General features: G+C 41.5%; 1 protein-coding gene across 1 annotated transcript in view; it reads left to right on the top strand.

The window, feature by feature from the left end:
- Positions 1-24,804, top strand: part of CTPS2 (CTP synthase 2) — a 69,156-nt gene extending 44,352 nt beyond the window's left edge. The window contains exons 13-17 of the mRNA XM_056861757.1: positions 12,773-12,869; positions 15,155-15,210; positions 17,191-17,287; positions 18,748-18,892; positions 24,694-24,804. Of these exons, the coding sequence (XP_056717735.1) occupies positions 12,773-12,869; positions 15,155-15,210; positions 17,191-17,287; positions 18,748-18,892; positions 24,694-24,763 (465 nt within the window). The 3' untranslated portion in view covers positions 24,764-24,804. The remainder of the gene's footprint in view (positions 1-12,772; positions 12,870-15,154; positions 15,211-17,190; positions 17,288-18,747; positions 18,893-24,693) is intronic.
- Positions 24,805-25,793: the final 989 nt, after the last annotated feature.

Below are 25,793 nucleotides of genomic sequence, written 5' to 3'. Positions count from 1 at the left end.
CCAAGGCAAAACCTCCCGGGCAAGAAAGAGCCTCTCTCTTTGGAGAGCCAGAGGTCCCTTCCTCAGATACAAGCCGGAGCGGAGACCCCGAGCCCCTCTATCCCAGTCGGAAGGCGGGGAGGGGTGTTGCAAAGAAGGGATGGGGGGGGGGCAATGCCAAATTGCCAGCAGCTTAGTTAGAGCCGGGGACGGGGGTGGAGAGGGAGCAAGAGAGGGCGAGAAGAAAAGGAAAGGCCATTTATGCATGGGAGGTTTTGCCTTGGGATTTGCTGCTTTCTGGATGCACATTTTCTCCATCTGAATTCTCTAAACTCTGCTCTCCAAACGCACATTTGCCCCAGCCAAATTGTCAGAACTCAACAATAAGCCCCCATGCAGTTTTGAGAATTCAGATGGGGAAAAATGTGTACCTACAGAGCGGCAAATCGAAGGCAAAATCTCCCGTGCGTTTTTGCCCAGAAAGAAACGAGGAGCTTCTTCTTCAAAGGGGGAACACCCCCCCATGCATAAATGTCCAAGAAGAAGCCCCAGAGAAACCCTGCAATGGAGGGAACCCCCGGGGAGGGGGGGAAGCAGACGGGCTGGAAGGCTCCTTTCTCCAGAGAAAGCGGGCCCCCTGATGCAAAGGAAGAGAAGAAGCAAGGGGGGGATTGAGGGGGCCAGAGAGCAGCAGCCCCTCTCCCGGCGTGGCACTCATCCTTCCTGCTGGGAGCCCCAGGCGGCCTCCCATCACCAGCAGCCCAAGTTCAACGCCTTCGTCCCCGGCCGGCCACGCGCAGTGCAGGAACCACGAGGCAGGAACCATGAGGCACGCCGGGAATCCGAGGTAGAGATGGGCGGGGCAGAGCCGGAAAGGCCAGCGGCTTGGAGGAACAGCTGAGCTGGCCGCAGATCAGCTGAGAGAGGGAGGGGCCCAGACGACCCGGGAGGCCTTTTGAAGTGCAGGACGGGAGGCTCGGGAGGGGGCAGACGAGCCACTTACCCGTGCGTGCCGGCAGAGAGGGCTACGAGTGCCAAAGTGGGCACGCGTGCCATAGGTTCGCCAACACGGCTCTATAGCCTCTCCCCTTTTCTTTCTTCTCTCCTTCCCACCTGCCAACCAAACTACCTTGATTTGCTCCAGTTTTTCCTCCTTTCCCCTGGCACCCTCCCTGGAAATTTTCTACAGGTTTATGACTACAGGGGTAGACCTGGTTGTACTGTGAGGAACTGCAAAGACTTGTGAGGAGCATGTCACTTTCTCCTTCATCAACATCCCCACACTATTTCCTCTTGTCCTCCTGGTAGCTCACATATCCTCACCTTGCCCTGTTTTATTTTCTCCTTCCCATCTACCCATCCAACCTTTTATCTGCCCCCCTCTTCAGCTACCGTATTTTTCGCTCCATAACACGCACTTTTTTCCTCCTCAAAAGTGAGGGAAAATGTCTGTGCGTGTTATGGAGTGAATGTGCGCACAGAGCCGGCTGGGCGCGCTGGAACGACGCGAGCCGGCTTTCCCCACCCGCCTCCCAGCCGGCTCTGTGCGCCCCGGGACTCACAGAGCCGGCTGGGCACGCTGGAACGACACGAGACGGCTTTCCCCGCCCGCCTCCCAGCTGGGAAGCGGGCGGGGCGCACAGAGCCGGCTCGCGTCGTTCCAGCGCGAGCCGGCTTTCCCCGCCCCGACGGCCAGCTGGGGGGGGCGTGTTATGGTCAGGTGCGTGCTATGGAGTGAAAAATACAGTATATTTATTTGCCTCGTGTATACACTACCCTTCTCCGCAATGGGGACTCAAAGCAGTTTACCTCGTTTGTTTTTCCATTTTATCTTCACAGCTACCACTGTGTAGGTAGATTAAGCTGTGAGTTTTGGTGGGGATTTGAACCTGGGTTTACCAGATGCTAGTTCAAAATGCTAAACGCTACACCACACTGTTTCTTTTCTTTTTTTTACCTTTAAAGATTTTTTATTTTTCTATAAATCATTATACATTTCATTACATATTGTAAAAAGTCTAATTCTTTGACTTCCCCTCCCCCCTCCTCTGATCCTTTAATTAACATTTTTCCCCCTCTTTGTATTGTTTTCCTAATTCAATTATAACAAAACCGTCAATGCCCAATACATCCGTTCTGAATTAGATCAAAATACATTTGTTAATATCACATTTAAGTTCATCTCTACAATAATTAATCCATGCCTCCCAATCCTTTGCAAATTCATTATCATCCTTTTGATTTACCGACGCCGTAGGTTTTGCCATTTCTACTAATTCCATCATTTTTTCAATCCACTCCGATTTGTTTTGTATATCTGTCATTTTCCATCTCCTAGCATATACCATTCTGGCGGCAATAGTAGCATACATCAAAAAAGGTCTCTGGTTCACTATAGTATCAGGTATTATACTCAATAGCATCATTTCTGTTGTTTTAGGGATATTTTGTTGTAATATCAACCTTAATTCATTATAAATCATGTTTCAGTAGTTCTTAGCCTTCTCACATAGTCACCAAACATGATGAAAAGAACCCACTTCTTTTTGGCATTTCCAACAGTTCGGTGACATATTACCATACATTTTGGCTAATTTCTTTTGTGTTAAATACCACCTATACATCATTTTATAAATGTTCTCATAGATTGTGAATATATATATTTCATATCCTTTAACCAAAGTCTTTCCCACTTATGCATATATATATCATGACCCAAAGTTTGTGCCCAAGTTATCATTGTTGGTTTAACCAAGTCTTGTTCAGTATATAGAGTCAATAACATCTTGTATATCTTGGATATTAAATGTTCATTGTTATCTAACAGCATTCGTTGAAAAAGTGATTTATCTTTTGTAAAACCCAACCTCATATCTTGAATAAACACAGATTGTAATTGATGGTATTGGAGCCAGGTAATCTGTTCATTAATTTCACTATATTCCATTAAGGCACATTTATTATCCTTCCATACCAATAAGTCTTGATAAGTAAGAAATTGTGTTGGTCTCAGTGGTTTCAATGTCAGCTCTCAGTGGTTTCAGTGTCAGCTATGCTACACCACACTGTTTCATGGGATGACTACTGTTGAGTGACCAGCTGAGCCCAGATGAGTCGTGCAAGTCATGGGGTGGCAAGTTGCCAGGCGGTTGCTGGTGGGCCTGACCCAGATGAGTGTTCTCCGAAAGGCCAAAACGATCCTGCTAGGGACCCTGCCCCCTCCCCTTGCTTTACTAACAGAAACAATGGAGGGCATTCTTTTCTTAAAATTACAAGTGCTGCTTCTGTTATTGGGGGGCTTTAACCCCCCCCATCCCTTTTAAAGGCTAGAGTAAAAAACAAAGTATTCTTTTACTTCTTTTATTTCCAAGACTTGGAAGGAGGAGAGGGGGCTAGGGGTGAGATGAAGGGGAGGAGGCTCAGGCTCCTGGGAATATTCCCAAATGAAAAAAAAATAATAGGAGTTGTCCAGGAGGGAAGAGGGTGTGTTTGGATGTAGTAAGTGACATTGTGTCTGAGTAATATTAATTATATTATTTTGATAGTCACGTCAATTTGAGGGGAATGCAGACGTATGTAACATTTGGCAGAATGTTAATATGGCAGGATTATTTTCTGGGTAAAGGCACTTTGATTAGTCACAAGGAAGCTTTGATCGATGATCCCACAGCCAGAGATTGGGTGAGGCTTTACTTCCTTTTAGGACATCTGTCCTCAGTGAGTGTGATGAAATTAGACATCGTCCTGCATACTCTGATATCTGCTCTGTCTTTGGTGTAGTAATGGACCAAAACTCATTTATTGGTCAGGGTAGTAGTAGACAAACAAAGGATATTGGATGTACATGCATTTCTGTTTTCTCAAGGGACAAAACTTCAGTTTATGAAAGTTAACTAGGACACCTCCCATTGTCAGAGTTTTGGGATTATATACTCGATACAAATTAGCATACAGACTGTGTACATGACAGGTTGATTGTGTCTCGATTAATAACATCTTTAACCTGAGGGCAGCCAGTAAATCTAGGTTAGTTTTATAAAAATGAGATTTTCCTATGTATATCTACATCGATGGTGATATGATGAACTGGTTTTAAATCTTTAAAAAGTTTACTAGGTTAGTATTGAGACTTCTGCAGTTCAAGCATTCCTCTAAGAATGGCTAAAGTTTGATAGCTTTCGTATAAGGGGGAAAGCTTTTTTAATTGGATGGTAAGGAATCAGTTTGCAAAATTGCTGGATTCGTGTGACACGTCTATCATCAGCTTTAGTAGGATTCCTAGACTCAGGTGGGGGGTAACAATAATTTTCTCTCAAGCAAGTATTTACTAAATGTGCTAATGTTAACAGGATCTGCCTCCATTGAGTTTCTGTGTAAGGTTAGAATATTACAGACAGAACACTTTGAAGAACAGGATAATTCATTAAGAAAGAAAAAGGTAATTGAGGACAAGAAGACCATTTACATTTGAGTGTTCTCTCAAGAATCCTTAAACAGTTATAACTCAGGAAGTGATAATTTACTTGAAATCTGTACTTAATAGGACTGTCACTGAACTGTGCAGTCTTTAAAAAATATGTATGTGAGATCTCATCAGGTTCTGGTGGAACCACTATTAGGTAGGTGAAGTGTTAGGGGTTTTTTAAAAAAAAATTAAGGATTTATATCCCACTTTTCTTCTAGGCAGCATACAAATGTTTGTTGTTTTCTGTCTTAGCAAGGGCGCACTTACACATGTATATCTCCATGCAGGGGTTGGTGGCTCAAGGCTGCTACAAGACCTACGCCTCCCACCAACTCTGCATAATGGTCTACTCTCATTAATTGTTTTTTGAGGTTGCTTATGTACTTATAAACTATTTGTCTCCTGGAGACTAAGCAATGGTCACAAAAAATGGACTCTCCATGCCCTTATTGTTGCTTAAAGACTTTTCAGTGTTGTAATATAAGATAAATGACCACCTCCAGTGGTCCAATTGATTGAAGATATTACAATCTTATGAACATTTGAAGGTGCCATATATAGATGACAATTGGTTATGGACATATTTTTACATATTTGGAAACCTTTTATAGATGCTTATCTGGAGGCTTGCCACCATTGTTGTTTTTCATTTTTTTTATTTCTTTCTGTTTGTGGGTTTGATTTATAATATAAAAAATGTAAGACACTAGACCATTATGTATTTTTAACATCATGCTCAGCTTTGAAGCCACTTGGAATGCAGTGAGCTTTCCGAACACCTCAGAAGACTTGTACAACTCTTAGGGTGAGCCTCTAGCCTTCTGCATCCTGAGAAGGGCAGGGGCATTTTCCTGTGCCAAGCTAAGTTTTAGAAGTGTTTAAAAAGCAGTGAAATATGTTTGCTGAAAGTGAGAATCTTGTTGCCTTTTTAGCATCTTCCATTCTAATTGGAACAAGCCTTTCTCCTGCTCATAAGAACATAAGAAAGGCCCTGCTGGATCAGACCAAGGCCCATCAAGTCCAGCAGTCTGTTCACACAGTGGCCAACCAGGTGCCTCTAGGAAGCCACAAACAAAACGAGTGCAGCAGCACCATCCTGCCTGTGTTCCACTGCACCCAAAATAATAGGCATACTCCTCTGATACTAGAGAGAATAGGTATGCAGCATGACTAGTATCCATTCCAACTAACAGCCATGAATACCCCTCTCCTCCATTAATATGTCCACTCCCCTCTTAAAGCCCTCCAAGCTGGCAGCCATCACCACATCCTGGCGCAGGGAGTTCCACAATTTAAGTATGCGTTGTGTGAAAAAATACTTCCTTTTATCTGTTTTGAATCTCTCGCCCTCCAGCTTTAGCAGATGACCCCGTGTTCTAGTATTATGGGAAAGGGAGAAAAACCTCTCCCTATCCACTCTCTCCAAACCATGCATAATTTTAAAGACCTCTATCATGTCTCCCCTTAGCCTCCTTCTTTCCAAGCTAAACAGCCGTAACAGCTCCCCATAGAACAGTTGCTCTAGTCCCCTAATCATTTTGGTTGCTCTTTTCTGCACCTTCTCAAGCTCTGTAATATCCTTTTTTAGGTGTGGTGACCAGAACTGTACACAGTATTCCAAGTGTGGTCTCACCATAGATTTGTACAAGGGCAGTATGATATCAGCAGTTTTATTTTCTATTCCTCGTCTAATTATGGCCAGCATAGAATTTGCCTTTTTTACAGCAGCCGCACACTGGGTTGACATCTTCATTGAGCTATCTACCACCCCAAGATCCCTTTCTTGGTCTGTCGCTGCCAGCCCAGATCCCATCAGTGTATATGTGAAGTTGGGATTTTTTGTCCCAATATGCATCACTTTACACTTACTCACATTCAATCTCATTTGCCATTTTAATGCCCATTCTTCCAGTATGCAGAGATCCTTTTGGAGCTCTTCTTAGTCCGATTTTGTTTTAACCACCCTAAATAATTTGGTGTCATCTGCAAACTTGCCTACTTCACTGTTTAACCCCAACTCCAGGTCATTGATGAACAGGTTGAAAAGCACCGGTCCCAACACAGATCCCTGAGGACATCCCTGCTCACCGGATGAAAAGATATGGCGCAGCTGGCTTCTTGCTGAGTGTAGTTGTGGGTTCCTGTTTATGCTAGGCTTCCATTCTCCATATTAAAGAATGGTCATTTAATTTATATGTATATTTAATAATTTGGCAGATCAGGAAGATGTAGTATTAAAATCCACCCCTGTTAAAAGAACCCTCAAATTTTCAAATTCATAGACAGTTTCCATGATAAAAGCCTTTATCCATCTGTCTCTAGCCTCGCTGAGCAGATTGCAACTAAACAAGGAATGCTGGAGAGTGTCTATTTGGCCAGAACCACATTGACATACTCTCTCACAATACGGTACTCTATTTAAACGACCCATTAACTCCCCTGATGGAATGGCATTCAGTCTAGCCAACATAAATAATCGTCTGTATCGCGGGATTGTCAGAAAATTAAAATACATTGGGAGGGATTGCAGCAAATTTAGACCTAGGTATAGATTTACTGTTCAATACAGTATCGGCAGCTGGAATGTATTGACCACCTTTAGAGTAGAAAAAAAGATTATTGCCTTTATGGGAGTAAGCGCTTTGATCTGTGCAGTTCTGATATTGGTTTGTCCAGAACTTATTGGACTGGAAGCAAACTCCAAGTTATTTGAGCTCAGTGACCTGATCAATAAGATTACCATAATGTTAACATGTATTCCATTGACTAGGGGGTTGAAGCAGTGGTTCTGAAACCAGTCTCCCGCTCTAATGAAATTGTGGAACTGGGTGTAGAAAACTTGTGGAACTGGTTGTAGAAAACTTGTTGAAAACTGGTGTTGATGGGTTCCAGCTGCAGAACCTCATCAGCTAGCAGTGTGTGACTATTTGCTAACAGAAGAAATTCTGCTTATTGTACACGTTCTCACCTGCCATCTTTTGCTATGGCATTTCTGTGTTTCAGCCCATTTTTTTTCTTTCTGCTCCTAATACTGCTGGGTTGTCTTTGCTCCTGACTCCTAGGGAAGGAAAGCTACGGTACCAAGAGAGTTTGCAGTTTTTGTCTAGTCAGCTGCAGCCTGTCCTATTGCCTGAATTGTGTGGATGTGAGAATACGAACTTTTATTTGGTATAGTTTAGCTGGAGGCGAAAACTGACTCCAGACCACAGCTGACTCCAGACACCCAGTCTGAAGAAGTACGAATGCAGGCAATCTCAGATACACAGAAGACTGCTAGCTTAGAAGTACCCCGTGACATCAGGGCAGTGGATCAGCCTCCGAGCCCCAAGTCCCCAACACCCCTGGAAGCACGCAGGAAGCGGCTGAGAGAGGAATTGAAAGGTAGACAACTGCAGTGGGCGCTTGGCTGCACGCCAGGAACTACAGCTGGAAAGTGATTGATTACAGGACCCAGCTGGAGACACAGCTAGCACATTCTCAGGGCGTGGTATAAAAGGCTTTGGGCAAAGACACTGGGTGTGGACACAATGAGTTCGCTTCCCTCTGACCTGTCTGATATCTGATCTGACTACTCTTGGAATCCTGACCTTGGACTGTGACTGACCTTGCAAATCTTTCTGGCTCCCTTTCGACTCCGGCACTCCTGACCACGTTTATCCTGAAGAGAGACGCTGAACCCTGACACCAGAGATAGTTGTAACAGGTGGTGGTGAGGATGTTCCAGGGTTTTTTTGATCTTTGAGGGAGGACTCAGTGCGACCAGACCTGGCAGCAACTAGCAGGCAACTTGATACCACATGACCTGAATGACTCATGCAGCGTTGGCTGCTTGCTACTGTTTATGACATGAAAGTCAGTGTAGTGTAGTGATTAGAGGTTTAGGGTAGGATTTGGGAGACCCAGGACTGAATCCCCACTCTGTGTCCTTGGGCCAGTCCCACCCTCTGTTACTAACCTGGTGAATTGATTTCAATTCCTGGGCAAAATTCTCTTAAGAAATTACTTTCTGGTATACAACTGAGTCTAGTGTATACCAGGGTCCTTACTTTAGGTACTGCTTTGTTATGGGAACAACACAGAAATAGTTGGAAAATAGAATCAAATTGAAAACTTTATTAGGGAAAATAGTAAATAGAACAGAAGGAGACACACTGAGAAATTGAACATACATGCAAGCATACACACACACTAAATCCTAATACCTAAACATCACCTAACTTTCCTGGGAGTATGCCCCATTTACTAACATGGTGAACATTAAATGTTTTTTTTAATATAGTATTTTTTCAATATAGTATTTTAAGGAAAAGGTTCTACCAGAAGAAGTGCTGGGTAAAGCTTCTACATGCTTCTTTCTGATGAGACGCATGTAAATTTTGGCACAAAATAAATTCCAACTTCAGATCCTTTTCAAGGAAGCCTTTTGTTCAGATCCCTGTTCAGATTCTGTTCCAACATTTATAAAGTATAAATATAGCTCAAAACTGGAGATTTGTATGAAAAAAATGAGAAGAGGAAAAGCTGTGGAATAAAAAAGCACCTTCCAGGGAAATGTCTTTAGGATTGCAGTCTATGTACTCTGTAGGGTCCTCTCCAAGTCTTATGTCTAAGAAATTAGAGGCAATTACCAATACACCCCTTATCACTTAAACAGTATGTAAAGATGCATAAAGATATGCAGTGTGGAATAGTTCTGTAACACTTGAGTCCCTCTTTTGTACAGTCCACAGTGTCAAGCAGTCTGAAATTTTGCTGCTTGCTAATGTAGCCTTTTTAACTGATGTGGCAGTGTAGCCTGGGAATGTTAGTTCTCCAGGCCCAGCATGAAACCCTGTTCCAGAATAAATCACAGAACAAAGAATACAGTATAAAGACCACCTACTCCCTTAAGAACCCATCCAAATAGAAAGCTAATGAGCAGTGAATGTATTTGGTGTCTGGATTAAAGAAATAAAAATGGGAGAAAATAGAAATTTTACGTTTTTATGAGAAGAAACACTTAGAACAATAATGTGCCACGCTGCAGTGTGGCAACCATGACAAAATTAAGCACGCATAGCAAATTATTACAATGTTTTATTTATGTATTTCATACATCCTGCTCCCCCCCCCCCAATTGGGACCCAAGGTGGCTTATCACATCTTTCTCTTCCCTTCCACTTCTGTCCCAGAACAACCACTTTATGAGGCAGGCTAGGCTGAGAGATTGTGATGGGCCCAGGGTCACCCAGTGAGCTTCCATGGCAGAGGGGGGAATTCAACACAGTTGTCCCAAGTCCTAGTCCAACACGCTTAACCACTAACCATGCCAGCTTTCAGTACAAAGACTGCAAATGCTAACTTTGAGTGAATATTTTTGAGATGGAAGGAGAGAGATAGTGGCCAATTTCAAAATGAATTTGTAGGTTCATCTTGACCCTATGAAGGAGTGCAGCATTAGATATTTTAAGTTACAAGATAAATAATTCTTTCTTACCTGACTCAAGTAAACCAAGACTCCTGAAACACTTGAGACTGCTTCAGGGGTACTAGTGTGGCGCCACCATTCTTATAGTGCTTCCAAGCTGACACATCAATAAGATTATGAGATGTTGTGTTTCTGGTTGGTATAACAATAGTAAATGGTTTAAGTTTGTTTCTGCTTCTGTTGTATCTGCTTATGTGTCAAAATTCCCACTTATTTCAAACATAACCCAGATTGTGTAACAAACCCCTCATTATTCCCTGGGACCAACATCACTGCATATTAATGGCTATTCCCCTGCTTTAATGTTGATTTTGAATGATATATGGGAGGGAATAATAGTTACTGTGCCATCTCTTCACTTCGATCAGGTTTTTATGACTATGTATATGTTTTTATGTTTTATATCCTCATTTATTATTGGTTATCTTGTATAAGTATGTTGTTAGCCACCCTGAGCCCGGCCCTCACCGGGAAAGGGTGGGATGTAAATCAAATCAAAATAAATGAAAATACTTCCATGTTATTTTAACCAGGTTTGGAAGTACACTTGATAAATTCTAATCATTCACCATAGTAAAGATTGATGCTTAGCCTTGATTAAGTCTTCGCCTTGATTAAGGCCAGCAGAGGTTGGATAGGGATCTTTCTAGCACAGTTAAACAGGGAGGAGGGGATCTTATGAGGGCACGGACCCCTGCAGCTTGAACTGAAACCACTTCTTGAAGCCTATAAAGTTCTATTTGAAAACTGATCAAATGCATCCCTCAGTTTCATAAGTCTTGTTAGGTAGCTTATAGGTGGCCCATGTGAGATTGTCCTTAAACTATAACTTTTCTGCAAGAATCTTCATAGAATATTTCCTTGTGTTGTTTTATTTTATGCATTAAATGTTTTGTATCCCAAAGAAGAGAAATATATCTTCAGCAACTTTTAACTCCTTTCTTTCTTCTGAAATGTTAACTTGCCTACGTATAGTTGCTTTTAATTACTTGTGACAGGTGTCAGACTCTTGGAACTTCCAAGCTAAGTAAGAAGCAGGGTATTTTTTCTCCAGCCCTGTATGTGGCCACATTTTGTCCTTACATATCTCACAGGTATAAGAATTGGGCAGGCTGGGAAATCAAAACAAACCTAGAGCCTGTGTTAATTGAGGAATAACTTTTAGGCAGGTTTTGTTATCTTTCCAGGCCACTGTGGCTGAGGTGAGGAGGTGGCAGCTGCCCAGCCTCCTCCTCATGACAATCTTCATCATGAAGATCACTGTCCAGATGTAAGAGCAGTGGTCACCACTGCCTTACCTGCTACTGCTGAATCCTCAGAAAGAAGTGACAAGGAGGCAGCAGCTGCTGTGCTCACATCTCCGCTGCCCTACTTGCGAGAAAGAAGAGGCAGTGGCCACTGCTGGCTTTTCATCATGAAGAGGGCAGTCCAGCCATGAGGGCAGCGCATGCCTCTTACCCTCCTCCTCCTTTGAACTTGTTGGCACAGTGATGACAATGTACACTCATGTTGCCTCTTCACACTTTGCTGCTGGCTAAAGCAGCCTCTGCCAGCCATCCAGAACAGTGGCCAAATAGGAGATTTCATTGCAACTTACTGCCCATTCCTGAGCTGACGGCATACGGGGACGGCAGGGAAGAGGCGCAGCTGCACCTCTTCCTAAGTCGATTCCCGTACACCGTTAAACAAAAAAAAAGCCATCTTGCAGATTTTTTTTTGTTTAACTGGGGCCTTTTGCCCCATAGGGAACAGCGAGGCTGCGCCTGCTAAAAAGGCGCAGCACCGCCATTCCCGGCGCCAACGTACCGGGCTGAACTGGGATAGGAAGCTGCCTAACCGGTGGCTCCTCCCCCCCCGGCCTGCCCCCGGAACGCCCTCCGGCGCAGCCACTCTACACCGTGGCCTGCGCCACGAAGAGGCCGCACTGGCGGAGGGGTGAGGTGTGGTCCCGCAGCGCTTGGCCACTGGCAGGACTGGCCTGCCGGTGACCAGTCCTGCCGGTGTTTTGCCCCCGGCAGGACTGGCCATCGGCAGCCAGGAGTTTTGCCCTCCCCGCCCAGGAATGCTCTGTTAGTCTGCTCTTGGTAAGAATAGTGCTTTCCTTTGGTTGTGTTATCTCTCTGTCAGTTTTACCAATACATGAAAGCGCTTGACTTTGGCTGGATCATACACTTTGTGAATATTTGAAAAGATTCTTGCATATTTGTAATTGCATATGTTCATGGAAGAAATGAGCAGTAGACAGTGATAAATAATAGTTAATACAGCACGAAATTACAACAGAACAATAAAAAGGTGAATGTACATCTAGGAGATGGGGTGTCAGGTTTCAATGTATTAACAGCTTCGTTGAGAATTATCTTTTAATTTTTGTGTGCTCTAAGTGGCGTAGCACTAAGTGGCGTAGTAAAAACTACTTAAATCCTTAAAGTGATACAGCTGTAGATACTGAAGTGAAATTCAAGCTCAGTTGAAATAGGGTTGAGTAATTAAAAGTCCTCCATGTATTAAATCCATCACCTCAGACCAATATTACAGTGTGGTATTCTTTTGTTTTCACATTTACATGCTTATCTCTCCCAGTGGGACTTTAAAAATCCATAACCTTTGCTAGATCATGCCCAAGATTTCTAGAAAATATTGTTCTCAAAATATCTGCACTGATAAACATTTTGGCATTGCATGTTCTCTTTGGAGGCAATCACACTCAGTGCTATCAACAGTCAATGCTATATAAATTCCTCCATGGCCCTCAACATATTGGAAACATGGGTTATATGTGCATGTGTTTGTGATCAAACATCATTTTTTGTTCAGAATATAAATAATATAAACAAAAGTAAATATTTTTCTCTGTTAAGGTCATTGACATGCCTGAACATAATCCTGGAGATATGGGAGGAACAATGAGATTGGGGAAAAGGAAAACAATTTTTAAAGCCAAGGACTCAATCTTAAGTAAGTTGTAAGCCTCCTGGCAGATTTATCTACCGTTATGATAAAAAATGGCACACTTTCTGCACCCTAATGTATACTATACATACGGCTTAAAGTGTAATTTACTGTTTAATTCAGTATCTTTTCCACTTTCATCATTATGATCATGTCTTACAAAATTGTACTTGTGTCTGAAGGCATTGCTAGAAAATTACCACCATATAAGACAAATCCCAAAAGACTGAAAAGTTATGTGTTGAGTAAATAAAATCCACCACGTTTCAAGTTGCAACTGACCCTTCATCAGGGGATTTAAAAGATCATGGCACTTTCTGACTTGAGCTGATTAATATCTCGTCTCTAGCATACATAAGTACAATACATAAAACATAAACTGTTTGAAGAAATAGCCATCCCTTTTTGGTGTGATACAAAGATGAACTCACATTTTATATAGCAGACCTGGAGTTTCAAACTCACACTTGTCATGTAATACAGAGTGAGGTGATGACGGGGATGATTTTCAGGGGAATATTGCACCCTGACCTGGATGGCACCAGGCTAGCCTGATCTCATCAGATCTCAGAAGCTAAGCAGGGTCAGCCCTAGTTAGTATTTGGATGGGAGACCACCAAGGAATACCAGGGTTGCTGTGCAGATGAAGGCAATGGCAAACCACCTCTGCTCGTCTCTTGCCTTAAAAAGCCTGCGGGGTTGCCATAAGTCAGCTGTGACTTGACGGCACTTTACACACACATCATAAAATCATAGAGATCAGCCTAGATACCATCTTTCTAATTGATTATTTAGTGGTCCACGTGGCTCCATACAGTTTTTTGAAGTTACACAGTTGTGGTAGTTCGTTCAATGTCTGTTTGTTTTTGTAATAATGATGCTAGGATTTTGTTAGTTTGTGAAAGGCTACTAAATTGAAAGATGTTCTAATTGTACTCTAATCTGCTTGCTATATTTATATATGCAGGTTGCTTATTTAATTCCCAATATGCTTAAGGCTTTTATATTTTTAACTTAAGCGTTTTCTAGACAGAAACATTCCAGTTTGACTGGATTATTTTAGCATAGAACACTGGAAAAATGGAAGAGTTGAGTAGGAACAAATATACTGTTGTTTTTGTGTCATCCGTTTTGTCACCACTTGGAACAAAATGTTGGTTTTGTGTTAGTAACTGGAGCCAGCTTTTATATTATCAAAACAGTGTGGTCTCTACTTCATATGGTTATCTCACACTGCAGAAAAACAATGTAGCTAGTAATAGGACATGGATGTTTTCCCAGGCAGTGCCTCCCATTTTCTCTTGCTGAAAGGACAGCCAGCAGTTTGCCCTCTGTTACCCCACTTAATCCAAAGAAGAATGTTAAGGTGTTCCCACCCCAGTTATTATTATTTACAGCTTATGTAGTTTGTCAGCCCTCATCTATCCCAAAACTGCCTCGGGCTCTTGTTAGCTGTTTCCACAGTCTCCTTGGGATCTGCTGGAAGTGCAAGATAAAGCTGAGTCTCATCCTTCTATTGGTGGCAATTTAGCACATATCTCCAACTGACCTCCCCCAGCAGCTTCCCATAGATGCTGAAAAGCATGAGGAGCCTTGCATGATGGAGTCTTGTGGGACCCTGCATGCAAGGGGCCAAACAGCAGTCCCCCAGCATCACACTCTGAAACCTTCCTTCAAGGTAGGACCAAAACCACTGCAAAATGGTGTCTCCCAGTCCTAACCTCAAAGGCAGTCCAGAAGGATATCATGAAAAACACTGAGAGGTCCAGGAGAATTAACACTCCCCCTGTCCTCCCAGCACAGGTCATCCACCAGTTTCAATCCCATAACCAAGCATCAGTCTGCCTTTTACACATATCCATTCATAGCTATTGTCTACTCCAGCTGGTTCCCCAGCTAATCTTCAATCCAGCCTGTCTACCCCATCAACATTTCACTATACAGATGCATTTTTTGGTGATCTTTAGGAGCATACAAGACAAGGATCACAAAAGAAGCATACAACATGGCTAGAAATACCTGTCTCTTATTCCAGCATGGTCTGTGTATGTATGGTCTTGAAACTCTCTTAAACCGCCTCTCCCCTAAAAATTCCTTTTAAGCATTCTGATTATCTTCCCTTTATTTTTAGATATAGGATGTGGAAAAAATGGGCTACCGTGTTGATTTGCTGTTTATATCTCTTGAGTTTCTAACAAAGCTCTTATAAAAATTTACTGGTAACGTGACAACGTATGAATGCGAACTTTACTGGAAATTTTAAAATTTAAAACGAAAAATGTTGTTTTTAGGAAAACTCTATGGTGATGAAGTTTTTGTAGAAGAACGACATAGACATCGCTATGAGGCAAGTAAACAGAAACATTTTATTCTTATCAGACATTTTAAATGAAGCTACAGGAGTACCTCTGTTAATTCCAGCCAATAGTCTATAAATGATATTAGTTGTATCACTTAAGACTAGAAGACAATTTTATACTATAAAACGATATGGCAATAGTGCATTTTATCATTTATTCTTTTGGCTATATTCCTGCAGAATCCACATATTAAGTCTAAACACACCAGTCTTGTGAAATACAATATGCTGCTAACCAAATTTATAGGCAGTAAGTTGGATCCAAAACTGTGAGCCCGATGGAATGTATCTTTCCTACTTGATCCCATTTTATATGGCCTACTGTGACACTAGAAAGTATGTTCCTGAGTAGTGGAGGACCCTCAGGAACAGTGGACTGTAGCTTGAATGGAAAATCACAGATCTCTTTTTGCACAAGCAGAAAGGCATCTTTGGATATATCTCAGTACTGTGTTGTGGCCTGTCATACCATAACAAGGAAAAACCCATACCTAACTACAAGGACATTTGTGATTTATGGATCTAGGGAGGCTGACAATAACTATTTTCACCACTGTGTCACCTTGCATAAAACAGCTGCTACACCTCCAACTGCAAGGCTAAGTTTGGGTCCTAATCTATGTGCATAGCAAATTCTACATTTTCTGTTCTAGTAAAAGTGATGACTGTTTTTCTTTAAAAATTATTTATCATTGTTTTCTGTCAGGTTTTTTTCTGTTCTGTTTTAAATCTGTTGGCCTAAATTAGAGATATTGGCCAACCATCGTTTAGCCATGATGAGACCCATATGAGGTCACACAGAATCTCATTCCTTCCTTTACTACTTTTTCTTACTATGGTAATGTCCAAATCAGGCAAAGCAGTGTCAATATTAACTAGGCACCTTACTAGACCATGATTTGAAAACTCACATTGAACCATAGTTTTGTGGTCTGGAGATGATGTTTACCTAACCATACTTTGTTTGCTTCAGATGTCACAGCAACCTATAGTTTGAACAAACTAGGAAAGGAGGAGGTATTGGGAACATATGGGCTCTCAGTTACCAAACCATGGTTTGGCTTTTGTATCTAAATTGGATGGATCATTCTTTTATTAGTGCTGAAAATGTTCCTTCATTAGAAACATCTAGATGTCATGGTGCTGTCAGTATATTAAACTAGGGTCCCCAGCATGGTGCCTGTGATTACCATGGTACTTACTGGCACCTTTCCTGTCACCCAACAAGTGTTTTTAGAAAGTGGGTGAGGCCAGATAAAGCTTTTGCACAACAAGGCTTCTGATTGGCTGTACAGGTTTTTAAAAGCATTGCTTTGGCAACAGCTGCCAGCACAGCAGAAGAATCTTCACTGTGTGACTGAAGGTAAGCTGTAAGTATGGGAAAAATACTTTTAAACAATATGTTCATTTAAAAAGATATCTTGTTATGCAGGGGGTCTGCCTGAAATGTTGAAGATACTCTGTTAGAATTATGCATAACCTCATTCTCTGGCATTTTGTGGTTGGTCCTGCCTCCTGTGACAGCCATTTTGTGGTTGGCCTCACCTCCTGCAGCAGCCATTTTGTGTTTGCGCTACCACCCTGTGTCAGAATTCCAATGGTGCCTACAGGCTCAAAGAGATCAGGAACCCCTGAATTAAATAGTAGCTTGCTGCATAATCGTAAGCACGTGTAATAAGAATCCTACTAAGATGTTCAGTGGGGTTTACTCCCAAGGAAGTGTTCTTTGGATTGCACTGTTGGTCACCTCAGTGTTGGTGCACATGTTGCTGATACAAGTAAACATATGAACGGCCATCTACCAGTATCACAATGCTCATTTGAGCCTTACAGATGTAATACATGTACTATGTGGAAGATGTTGTTGTCCAGGTGTTCTAAGTGATTTTGAAAATTTAAATGGTGGAAAGGGAGGATATAAGTCTTTGAAATAAGTAATATTTTATTTTCTCTCCTTTGCTTTTCAAGGTGAACCCCGAGCTGATTGATTTATTTGAAGAAAAAGGTTTGAAATTTGTTGGCCATGATACTGAAGGGAAGAGAATGGAGGTAGTTGAACTGGATGGTAAGTGATTTGGCTTTTGGAAGATGGAATGTTCCTTTCATAGTAACAGATTTGACAAACACATAGGGTATACACACCACAGAATTTTAGCTATCATTCCCATTCATCTTCTATCCCCAAGAAGCAAAATGTTTGATAGATTTGAGTCTGTATGAGATCTGCCCCCATTGCATTGATAAGAAAAGCCTTAGGTGGATTATAGCTACACTGTTTTCACTTTCAACCTTTTTCTGTCTATGAATATAAAGTACTTTTTAGTTAAAGCAGCAAAAGATTATATCACAGGATACATTTTAGTTTAAGGTACGGAGGATTGGAAGGGAATGTAGAACATCCCTTGCTGAAGCCTTCACTTCACAGTCCTGTTGGTCATTGGTAGGCTAGACTGGTGAAATATATAAAATCCTGTACACTGAAGTTGAACTTGATTTGTCAAGTAATCCCAAGTAAAGATGTAAAGTTCTGGAAATTTTGAACCCAAAGCGGGAGGAAAAACCATGTTTCTTTTCCAGTTTCTCCCCCCTGGAAAATAACTGAAAGTTTTGGGGAAATTGAAATAAATGCAATACTTACTGTCCTGTCAAACCTCAAGTAATATTACTGCTTTAGCAACATAAAATGCATCATTTATAACTTGTGTGTGTATAAAGTGCCATCAAGTTGCAGTCAATTCATGGCAACCCCAGCAAGGGAATTTCAAGGCAAGTGTGAAGCAGTGGTAATTTCCCATTGCCTTCCTCTGCAATCTTCCTTGGAGGTCTCCCATCCAAGTAGCAACCCTGCTTAGGTTTCAAGATCTGACGAGATCATTCTGCCTTTCCTCCCTGTAACTTATTTAGCATATAAAATTACAATGTGGAAGTAATTTATGGAATTTAAAAGTTATGAATGCCTTAGTTTTGTACAAGCAAAAATACCCAATACTTGAGAGAGAAAATTGCAGGTTGATACACCCTATGCTATCTAAGCACCTGTACCTTAATTTTTGCTAATTAGAGAGAGGGGTGAGTTGCAGGGAGTGGGGAAGAGATAGGATTTGACCAAAGTATTACCATTTGGCTGCAAGAGCTGGCAACCCACTCTTCTCAGCTCCTACTCTTCAGTTTGGGGATAGTAGTACTGATCTACTTTACAGAGCTGTTATAGTGATTACAAGATAATAGGTTGGATCCAGATTACATTTTCCAGTGGCAGAATGGAACTTCAAAAACAAGAACAAAATATATGTTAGGACCAACCAAATTGGCATAAAGCATTGTGCAAGCTTAGTTGTTATAAGATATTTTAAAAAAGAAACGTGGAAAGCAAATCTTTCTATTAGATTAAGCTAACAGAAACTAAATAGTTTGGAATACTGTTTCTGAAAATTGTTTTGTGTTGAATATTTGTACCTTTTAAAGTGGCTTCATTACAAAAAAAAGTATTATTGTCTTCAATTTTTTGGTGTGATATGTCTTCAGATCACCCATACTTCATTGGTGTCCAGTTCCATCCAGAGTTTTCTTCAAGACCCATGAAGCCCTCACCTCCTTACCTTGGCCTCTTGCTTGCTGCAACAGGATCACTCAGTGCATATTTGCAGCGTGGATGTAAACTGTCTCCGAGGTAACCTTGTTATTGTTTGAATGTTGTTTCATAATATCTTTCATAAGTGATAAATAGTTTCAGAAAGTAGAAGGGAATTTTTTAAGTATTTGTTGTTATTACATACATTGGAAAAATATTAAATCATGCTTAATCCAAAAAGGTCATTTGGGGAGTCGAAATATGGCTTTGCTCAACCAAGGCAAATTCTAAAAATCCTTTAGCTATATGCAAAAAGAGGCATTGTGATTCTGTGTAGTAAATAAAAAACTGGGTTTATTCTCTTAGGAAGTGGGCTTGGATCCAAAGGTCCTCCTGCATTAGTGCAAGAAATTGTTGCTCATGGGGGAGGGGTGTTTGTTCTGTTTTCCCCTCTCATCTACAAACCCAGCTATGCCTCCAGAGCAGGGGCTGCAGATGGAGCAAGAAATAAGTGCCTCTTAATCTGTGTGGTCACTGTGCAGTCCCACATGAGAACTGCACATGCACAGGCCAACCATGGAGAACTTTTGATGGAAAGCTTCTAGAATATACGGGATGCCCCCACTCCCCCTCCATCAATGGCTCTTTCCACCAAACGGCTACATGACGGAGGGCGGGGGACCAGCCATCCCTCATTTCTCTCTTCACCGCTATGGAGAGAAAACGTGTGGAGAGCTTCTTCTCAGCATTTGATGAGAGATACTGAATGGATTATGAAATGGCATTGTTTAAAAAGTGTGTGTCCTGCAGAGCAAAGATGGCTCAGATAGATGAGCATGATAAATATCTATATTGTCTGGGCGAGGGGCATATTACCACTTCATATAGACTATGTGGCCTTTTTACCCCTAAGGCGAGGCAAGAGTGGGCCTTGATGCTAAAGGCCTACCTCTATGAACAATCCCTTCATCCCATTTTAGAAGGAGCCACTGCTGTGGCTGGATCATCTTCCTCTAAGCAGAAAAATTCTTCTACAAAGAAGAAGACTTCTAGCGAGGTGAAATCTAAGGGTAAACGCCCTGAGTCTGCCTTGACATCTAAAATTTCTCCCGGACCATCATTGTCTATTGGAACCGAGGCTCAGAGCCTCGGAAGAAGAGCTCAGAAGAAGACTTCTAGCGAGGTGAAATCTAAGGATAAACTCCCTGAGTCTGCCTCGACATCTAAAATTCCTCCCGGACCATCATTGTCCATTGGAACCGAGGCTCAGAACCGACTACCTTGAGGGTGGTATTGAGACCAAGCCTAGACGTTCTACCCAAAGTGGTCAACACTTTCCACATGTCTCAGGATGTGGTGCTACTGATGTTCTTCCCCCATCTGCAATCAGAAGAAGAGCAAGCATGGCATACTCTGAATGTTAAAAGGGCGCTTCTTTTTTATTTGGATAGAACACAGACATTTATAAAGGACCATAATTTGTTTATTGTCATGGAGGAAGCAATGAAGGTAATGCTGTTTCTGCACAGTCTCTAGCCAGGTGGGTGGTGTATTCCATTAGGATGGCTTACATGTCTTCAGGTTTGGATTGCCCCTTCCAGGTGAGGGCGCGCTCCACAAGAGCCCTGGCGTCTTCTACTTCTGTGCCAGCATGGATGTCCAAGAGATCTGCAGGGCTGCCACTTGGTCTTCTCCATCAACGTTCATCAGGCTCTATTCGATGGAGGTGGACGCAGCAGCAGAGTCCATTGTAGGAAGAGCAGTGTTGCAAGTAGCCTTACCGTGAACAGCCTCACACCCACTACCTTGCTATCTTCCCATGTGGGACTGCACAGAAGCCATGAAGTTACAGAGTTGCATTTACCTGTAACTATTGTTCATCGAGTGGTCTTCTGTGCATGCACACCTCCCTCCTTCCTTCCCTGCTGTGGGTTGCTTGGATTCTCATATTTCAGGCTTCTCCATGAGGGAAGAGCACTCCCCTTCGTCACATGCCCATTTCAGCAGGAAGAACCATTAGGCTCAGGCACGGAGGGGAGGGAGGAAAGCACTCTTAATGCAATAGACCTTGCTAGAAGTGTGCTAGAATTCTCTGCGGCAGGCCTGCTCAAGTGCAATTCCCATGTGTGCTTGTACAGAAGACCATTTTAATGAACAACAGTTACAGGGAAGTGCAACTCTGTTTTACCCAGCGCTGCAGCCCCAATCCATGTTCTCTCTCCCTCAGCAGTTGCTTTTTAGGGTAGGAATTCCAAACACTGAAATCCAGCAGCATGTTTAGTTTGGCTGTCACCTCTGCCTTCGTTTAGGGTTATGCCTTTGACATCTGTCCAAAAAAAAAAAAAAAAGAAAGATATGAAGGCCACTTCTGTGTATGTTTTCTTAGAATTAAGTCCCATTGTGTCCTATGGGCTTACTTTCAGGTAAGCATGCATAGGAATGCAGCCTTAATTTTTCAGCCCTAAATGCAGAGTTAGGGAAACCCTCAGTCTTTAACTCCCTTATAAGCAGGCTGATTTGTACAATCTTAGCAGATACATTCAAATCAGAGAGGTCAATGCCAGGGACTTGCCTTGATGTTAATGTAGGCATGGGACATGAAGGAACTATCCAAACAGTGTGTGAACTCAAATAAAGTAGGTGTTATTGCTAAGCTTTAGTAGAGAGGGTTTGTGCCCTTTCTCAAGTAGCAGAGGAATGTGTGTTAGTGCACTCTATTTCTCTGTTCTGCCACTTTATTAATGTCTGATCTAATCAGCTGGAGGGTAGCAGAGTGTAACCCCAGTCCAGGAGATCATTGCTTGGTCTAATAAGAAAGATCAGTAGAACAAATGGAAGCTCATTTCAGTAGCACATCAGAGCTTTGTGAAATGCGTGTGCATGTGTGTGAGAGAGAGACCTTTCCTGATATTTTTCTTGATAATCATAGACAATAGATTTATTATATATAAGGTAATCAGTTAGTTGAAGGCAGCAGGAAAAGAGGAAGACCCAACAAGAGATGGATTGACTCTATAAAGGAAGCCACGGCCCTCAATTTGAAAGATCTGAGCAAGGCTGTTAAGGATAGGACACTTTGGAGGACATTGATTCATAGGGTCGCCATGAGTCGGAAACGTCGGCACTCAACACACACACAATCAATTAGTACAGCTATTATGAGGATAATTCAAAGTATCATCTTTTGATATGATGATTTATCATTAAATCGTTACAAATATAAATAAAAATGAAAAGAGAGGCAGCCAAGGCTAAGATCTGATGCTCCTTCCCCCTCCCCCCGCACTTGGGTGATGGGTTACCCAAGGTGGTGGCAAGGGAGTGCTGGATCTTAGCTTTAGCTGCCTCCCTCTTCATTTTTATTTATATTGTAATGGTTTAACAATAAATCATATCAAAAGAAAAAAAACTGACGGAGTGCGGCCAAATAAGTAAGCAGCCACATGGCTGCTTACCTCTCCCGTATCAATAGTTTCCTGGGGCTTCGTGGAGGGGATGGCTGAAGGCTGGCTGGAGTGGGAGGAGGAAACATGAGAACAGGGGTGGGTAGAGAGACCCACGCTTTGTCTTATGCACAGTAATGGTGATGATTTGACCTGGGTTGTTCTCGGAGAAGAACTAAAGATCGCGTTAAAAGAGCATTGGGAAGACCCGGAAAGAGTGTGGGGTGGGCGCGAAGTCAACTCTGAGGGTCGGAAAACTCATTCATAACTCCAAGGAACAACTGAGTCAGTCCGGGGGTGAACATGAGTCAAAGTACCCATTCATAAAAGTCCCAAAACAGCATAACAATCCAAATTGAAGTCCAGTTTTCCATGTAGCCTACTGTTAAGCTTACAATAGAGTGCTCCAGAGCAAATTCATTCATAATTTGTCTATGGGGATGATTTAAAAGTTAACAGTGCAGCACAAAGCTAATGTGTAAATGAAAATTATTTCTCAAAATATTCATATATGCACAGTGTCTATTTGTAATTATATTTATAGCTAGCACATTTCAGATGGGATTTCTGTGCAGTGTTTAACACGAACAGTTTCCAAGTCCAAATTATTCCTTTGGTCTGTATGTAGCATCCTTAGGCAGCACTTGAGGATAATGTGATAGGAAATGTATGCTTATTCCAAGAGTTATCTGTTACAAAATGATGGACATCACTAGCATTTTCTGTAGTGGTTAGCATATGTTTGCTATTGTAGTGATAATGTTTTTAAAAGATGTATTGTTTTTGAGTACTTTATTCATTATTGATGTAATATATAAGCCAGTTTCAAAATATCAAATTTTATTCTATGCTTTCATGGATGCATTCAGAAAGAAGTAAGTATAACAGTAGTAATATTAATATAAATTTGAACATGTAATCCATGTTGTTATTAGTATTATAATATTAATTATTAGCAAAATGCCAATATAGTATTAATTATTAACAAAATGCCCAATGAGAGATGGCTTTGGTAAATCCTTTCCCTTCCATATGGTCCCTATCAATGAGAGTGGGCTGCCCAATCCTCTGCGCACACACATACACACATCCTCCTATACTTTTTTACTTTTTCGAGTAATTTCAGTTACCAAAGACAGCCCAAAGCTGTCTAATTCCAAGGAAGACTGCTATCCCCAGTTTCAGTGGTGTAATAAAAAAACAGAGACCAGACATGAGGTGAAATAACAAGGAGGAAAGCAATATAGAGTTGGAATGACAGGGATGCAAGTATGAGGATCAAGTGGAGTGATAGGATTGCTCACTATGTTTTCCTGTCCCTCTCTCTGATCAATTTTTTCACTCTTAGAAAGTCTGGTGAGGTAGCCATTTTAATTTCTTGCACTAAGAACAGAAACTTTATGGTGCCACAAGTCTTGCTTTTGTTTTTCATACCGTATCTAGCCATTCTTCCCATTTGTCAAGCCACCCAGTTTCTCACTGCTGCTCTTGGCCAAATCTAGCATCTACTTTACTGTAATTTTGCCCAATCTATTTGCTCTTCATGGACTTTTCTTGTTACTTTCCATCTTCCCTTCTGTTTCCCAAAGATTCAGCTTGATTGTACTGAGGTTCTTCTCATGTGTCACAATAGTTGAATTCAGTCAAAACCTTTACATTTTACCTGCTTTTCATGACATTCCTCTTAACATTTCTAACACTCTAGACTTCCAGCCTCTACAGCACTCTAACCCAGTAGTGTTCATTACCACTACAAAGAACTGAGGGAATTTTACTCAAAAGAATACCTGTTTACAGGCAATTACATTCAAACTCATCTTAGGAACAGTGCTTTATAGTGACATGGAATTTGAAAGAAGCCCTCATCTTTTTTCTAATTTAGGATTCTTGGTTAGAGTCATAGAGTTCTAGACCACCTATCCCAAACCCTCTTGCTCAGTTCAGAAAATCCTAAACTAGAGCTGACAGATGGCTATCCAGCCTCTGCATAAAGACCTCCGGCACGCAAAAGCCCATTTTCACCCTCTAGGTTATTGGTTCTATTGTGGAAGTGCTCTTATCATCAGGAAGGTTAAATCTGAATTCAGGTAAGCAAATTGTTCATGTGAATCCTGCAGTTAATTCACAAATGTTATGGAGATATAAACGTTTTATCACATGGTGATTCATCACAAAATTTATTTTCATCTCCTAAAGACAGCTAGATTGCTATCAGGATGGAAACTCATGTGATGTGATTTCTACTGTATTAAATAATCTTGGGGGAAATGAAACAAATGTTAAACAATTTTAAGTTTTATTGATTTCAAGTGAAACACCTGCTTAATTCTTCCATTGATACTAATAGGACTTAAAAACACTTAATATTTTGCTGATGGAGTTTAAGAGCTGTGGAATTTAAGGTGAAAACATGGTTGTTTAATTTTTAACGTATTCCACTTATTTTTTTCTATTCAGTGACAGCTACAGTGATCTCAGTGATGATAGTTTTCCAGAAAAAGAACTTCCTGAATCAGAAAAAAACTGAAAATTTTGTAAAACAGCAGAAACATGAAGGATGCAGGTAAATGGGATCATTTTGATATTATGGATGTGTTTCTCCCATCCATTTAGAAGATAGCATTGTGTGTTGCTAAATGGGTTCTACAAAGCGGTTCACTTAACTCTTATTGCTGTAAGTACGAACCAGTAGACAATAGACAAAGTTATCAGTTGGAGATTCTTGCCTTGAAGCTTTCTGGTCTCTTACCAACTTTAACTTGTTAATGAACACTTGACCAAAGTTGGTCTCGCCAGGAATGATATTTCTCAGACCACTGACTTGGTGGTTCAGAAAACAAGCTTGCCCAACACTAATGCAACCCTCACCTAGGCAAACCATTCCTCTGATATAGGACATGCCCTAGAAGCTTTACTGTTAATGAGGAAGACATTGATTGTTCCTTGGGTAGGGGAACATTATGTGAATCCTACCATCCATGATCTTTCTGCCTCTTGGGCCTGTTGCTACCAGTTGATGCCTGTCTTCATGATACACAGAAACAACATTTTCAGGTTCATATGCTGGGGCTTGTGGCTTGCTCATCTGTGAATGGCCAAAATGATTGTGTGTGGGGGGGTGCTATTCTACATAATTTTTCCTCTTGATGGTGTGCCTTCAATTTAGCTTAATTCTGTCCTCTTGTTTCATATTTTATTTTTAAAGCATGTTTTACAGGAGATTTTCCTGGTACATATAAAAGTCTCATGTGAATCAGTGGAAGTAGATCAGTATTGTCTTTAGAAATGCAAGTTATGTTTTCCTCTGTTGCCCTTAATTTTCTTAATTTAGCTTTATAAATGTACCCTTTATGCATAATATTTTTCATTTTTACTTATTTTGCCCAGAAAGGGCAGGTTAGAGACTGGGCAATAATTGGCCCCATCACTTTTCTGTAGCGATGGTTTTTCAAGTAGTGAAGTCTTTGAGTGGCTGAGGAAAAGGTGCCCTGTGTTAGCAACTGATTTATAATAGATACTAAGGGTTTGCTGATGTGGTCCTTACATGATTTTAGCAG

The sequence above is a fragment of the Euleptes europaea genome, chromosome 16, assembly GCF_029931775.1.
Source record: "Euleptes europaea isolate rEulEur1 chromosome 16, rEulEur1.hap1, whole genome shotgun sequence".
Lineage (NCBI taxonomy): Eukaryota > Metazoa > Chordata > Lepidosauria > Squamata > Sphaerodactylidae > Euleptes > Euleptes europaea.
This window is presented reverse-complemented; position numbering and strand designations above follow the sequence as displayed.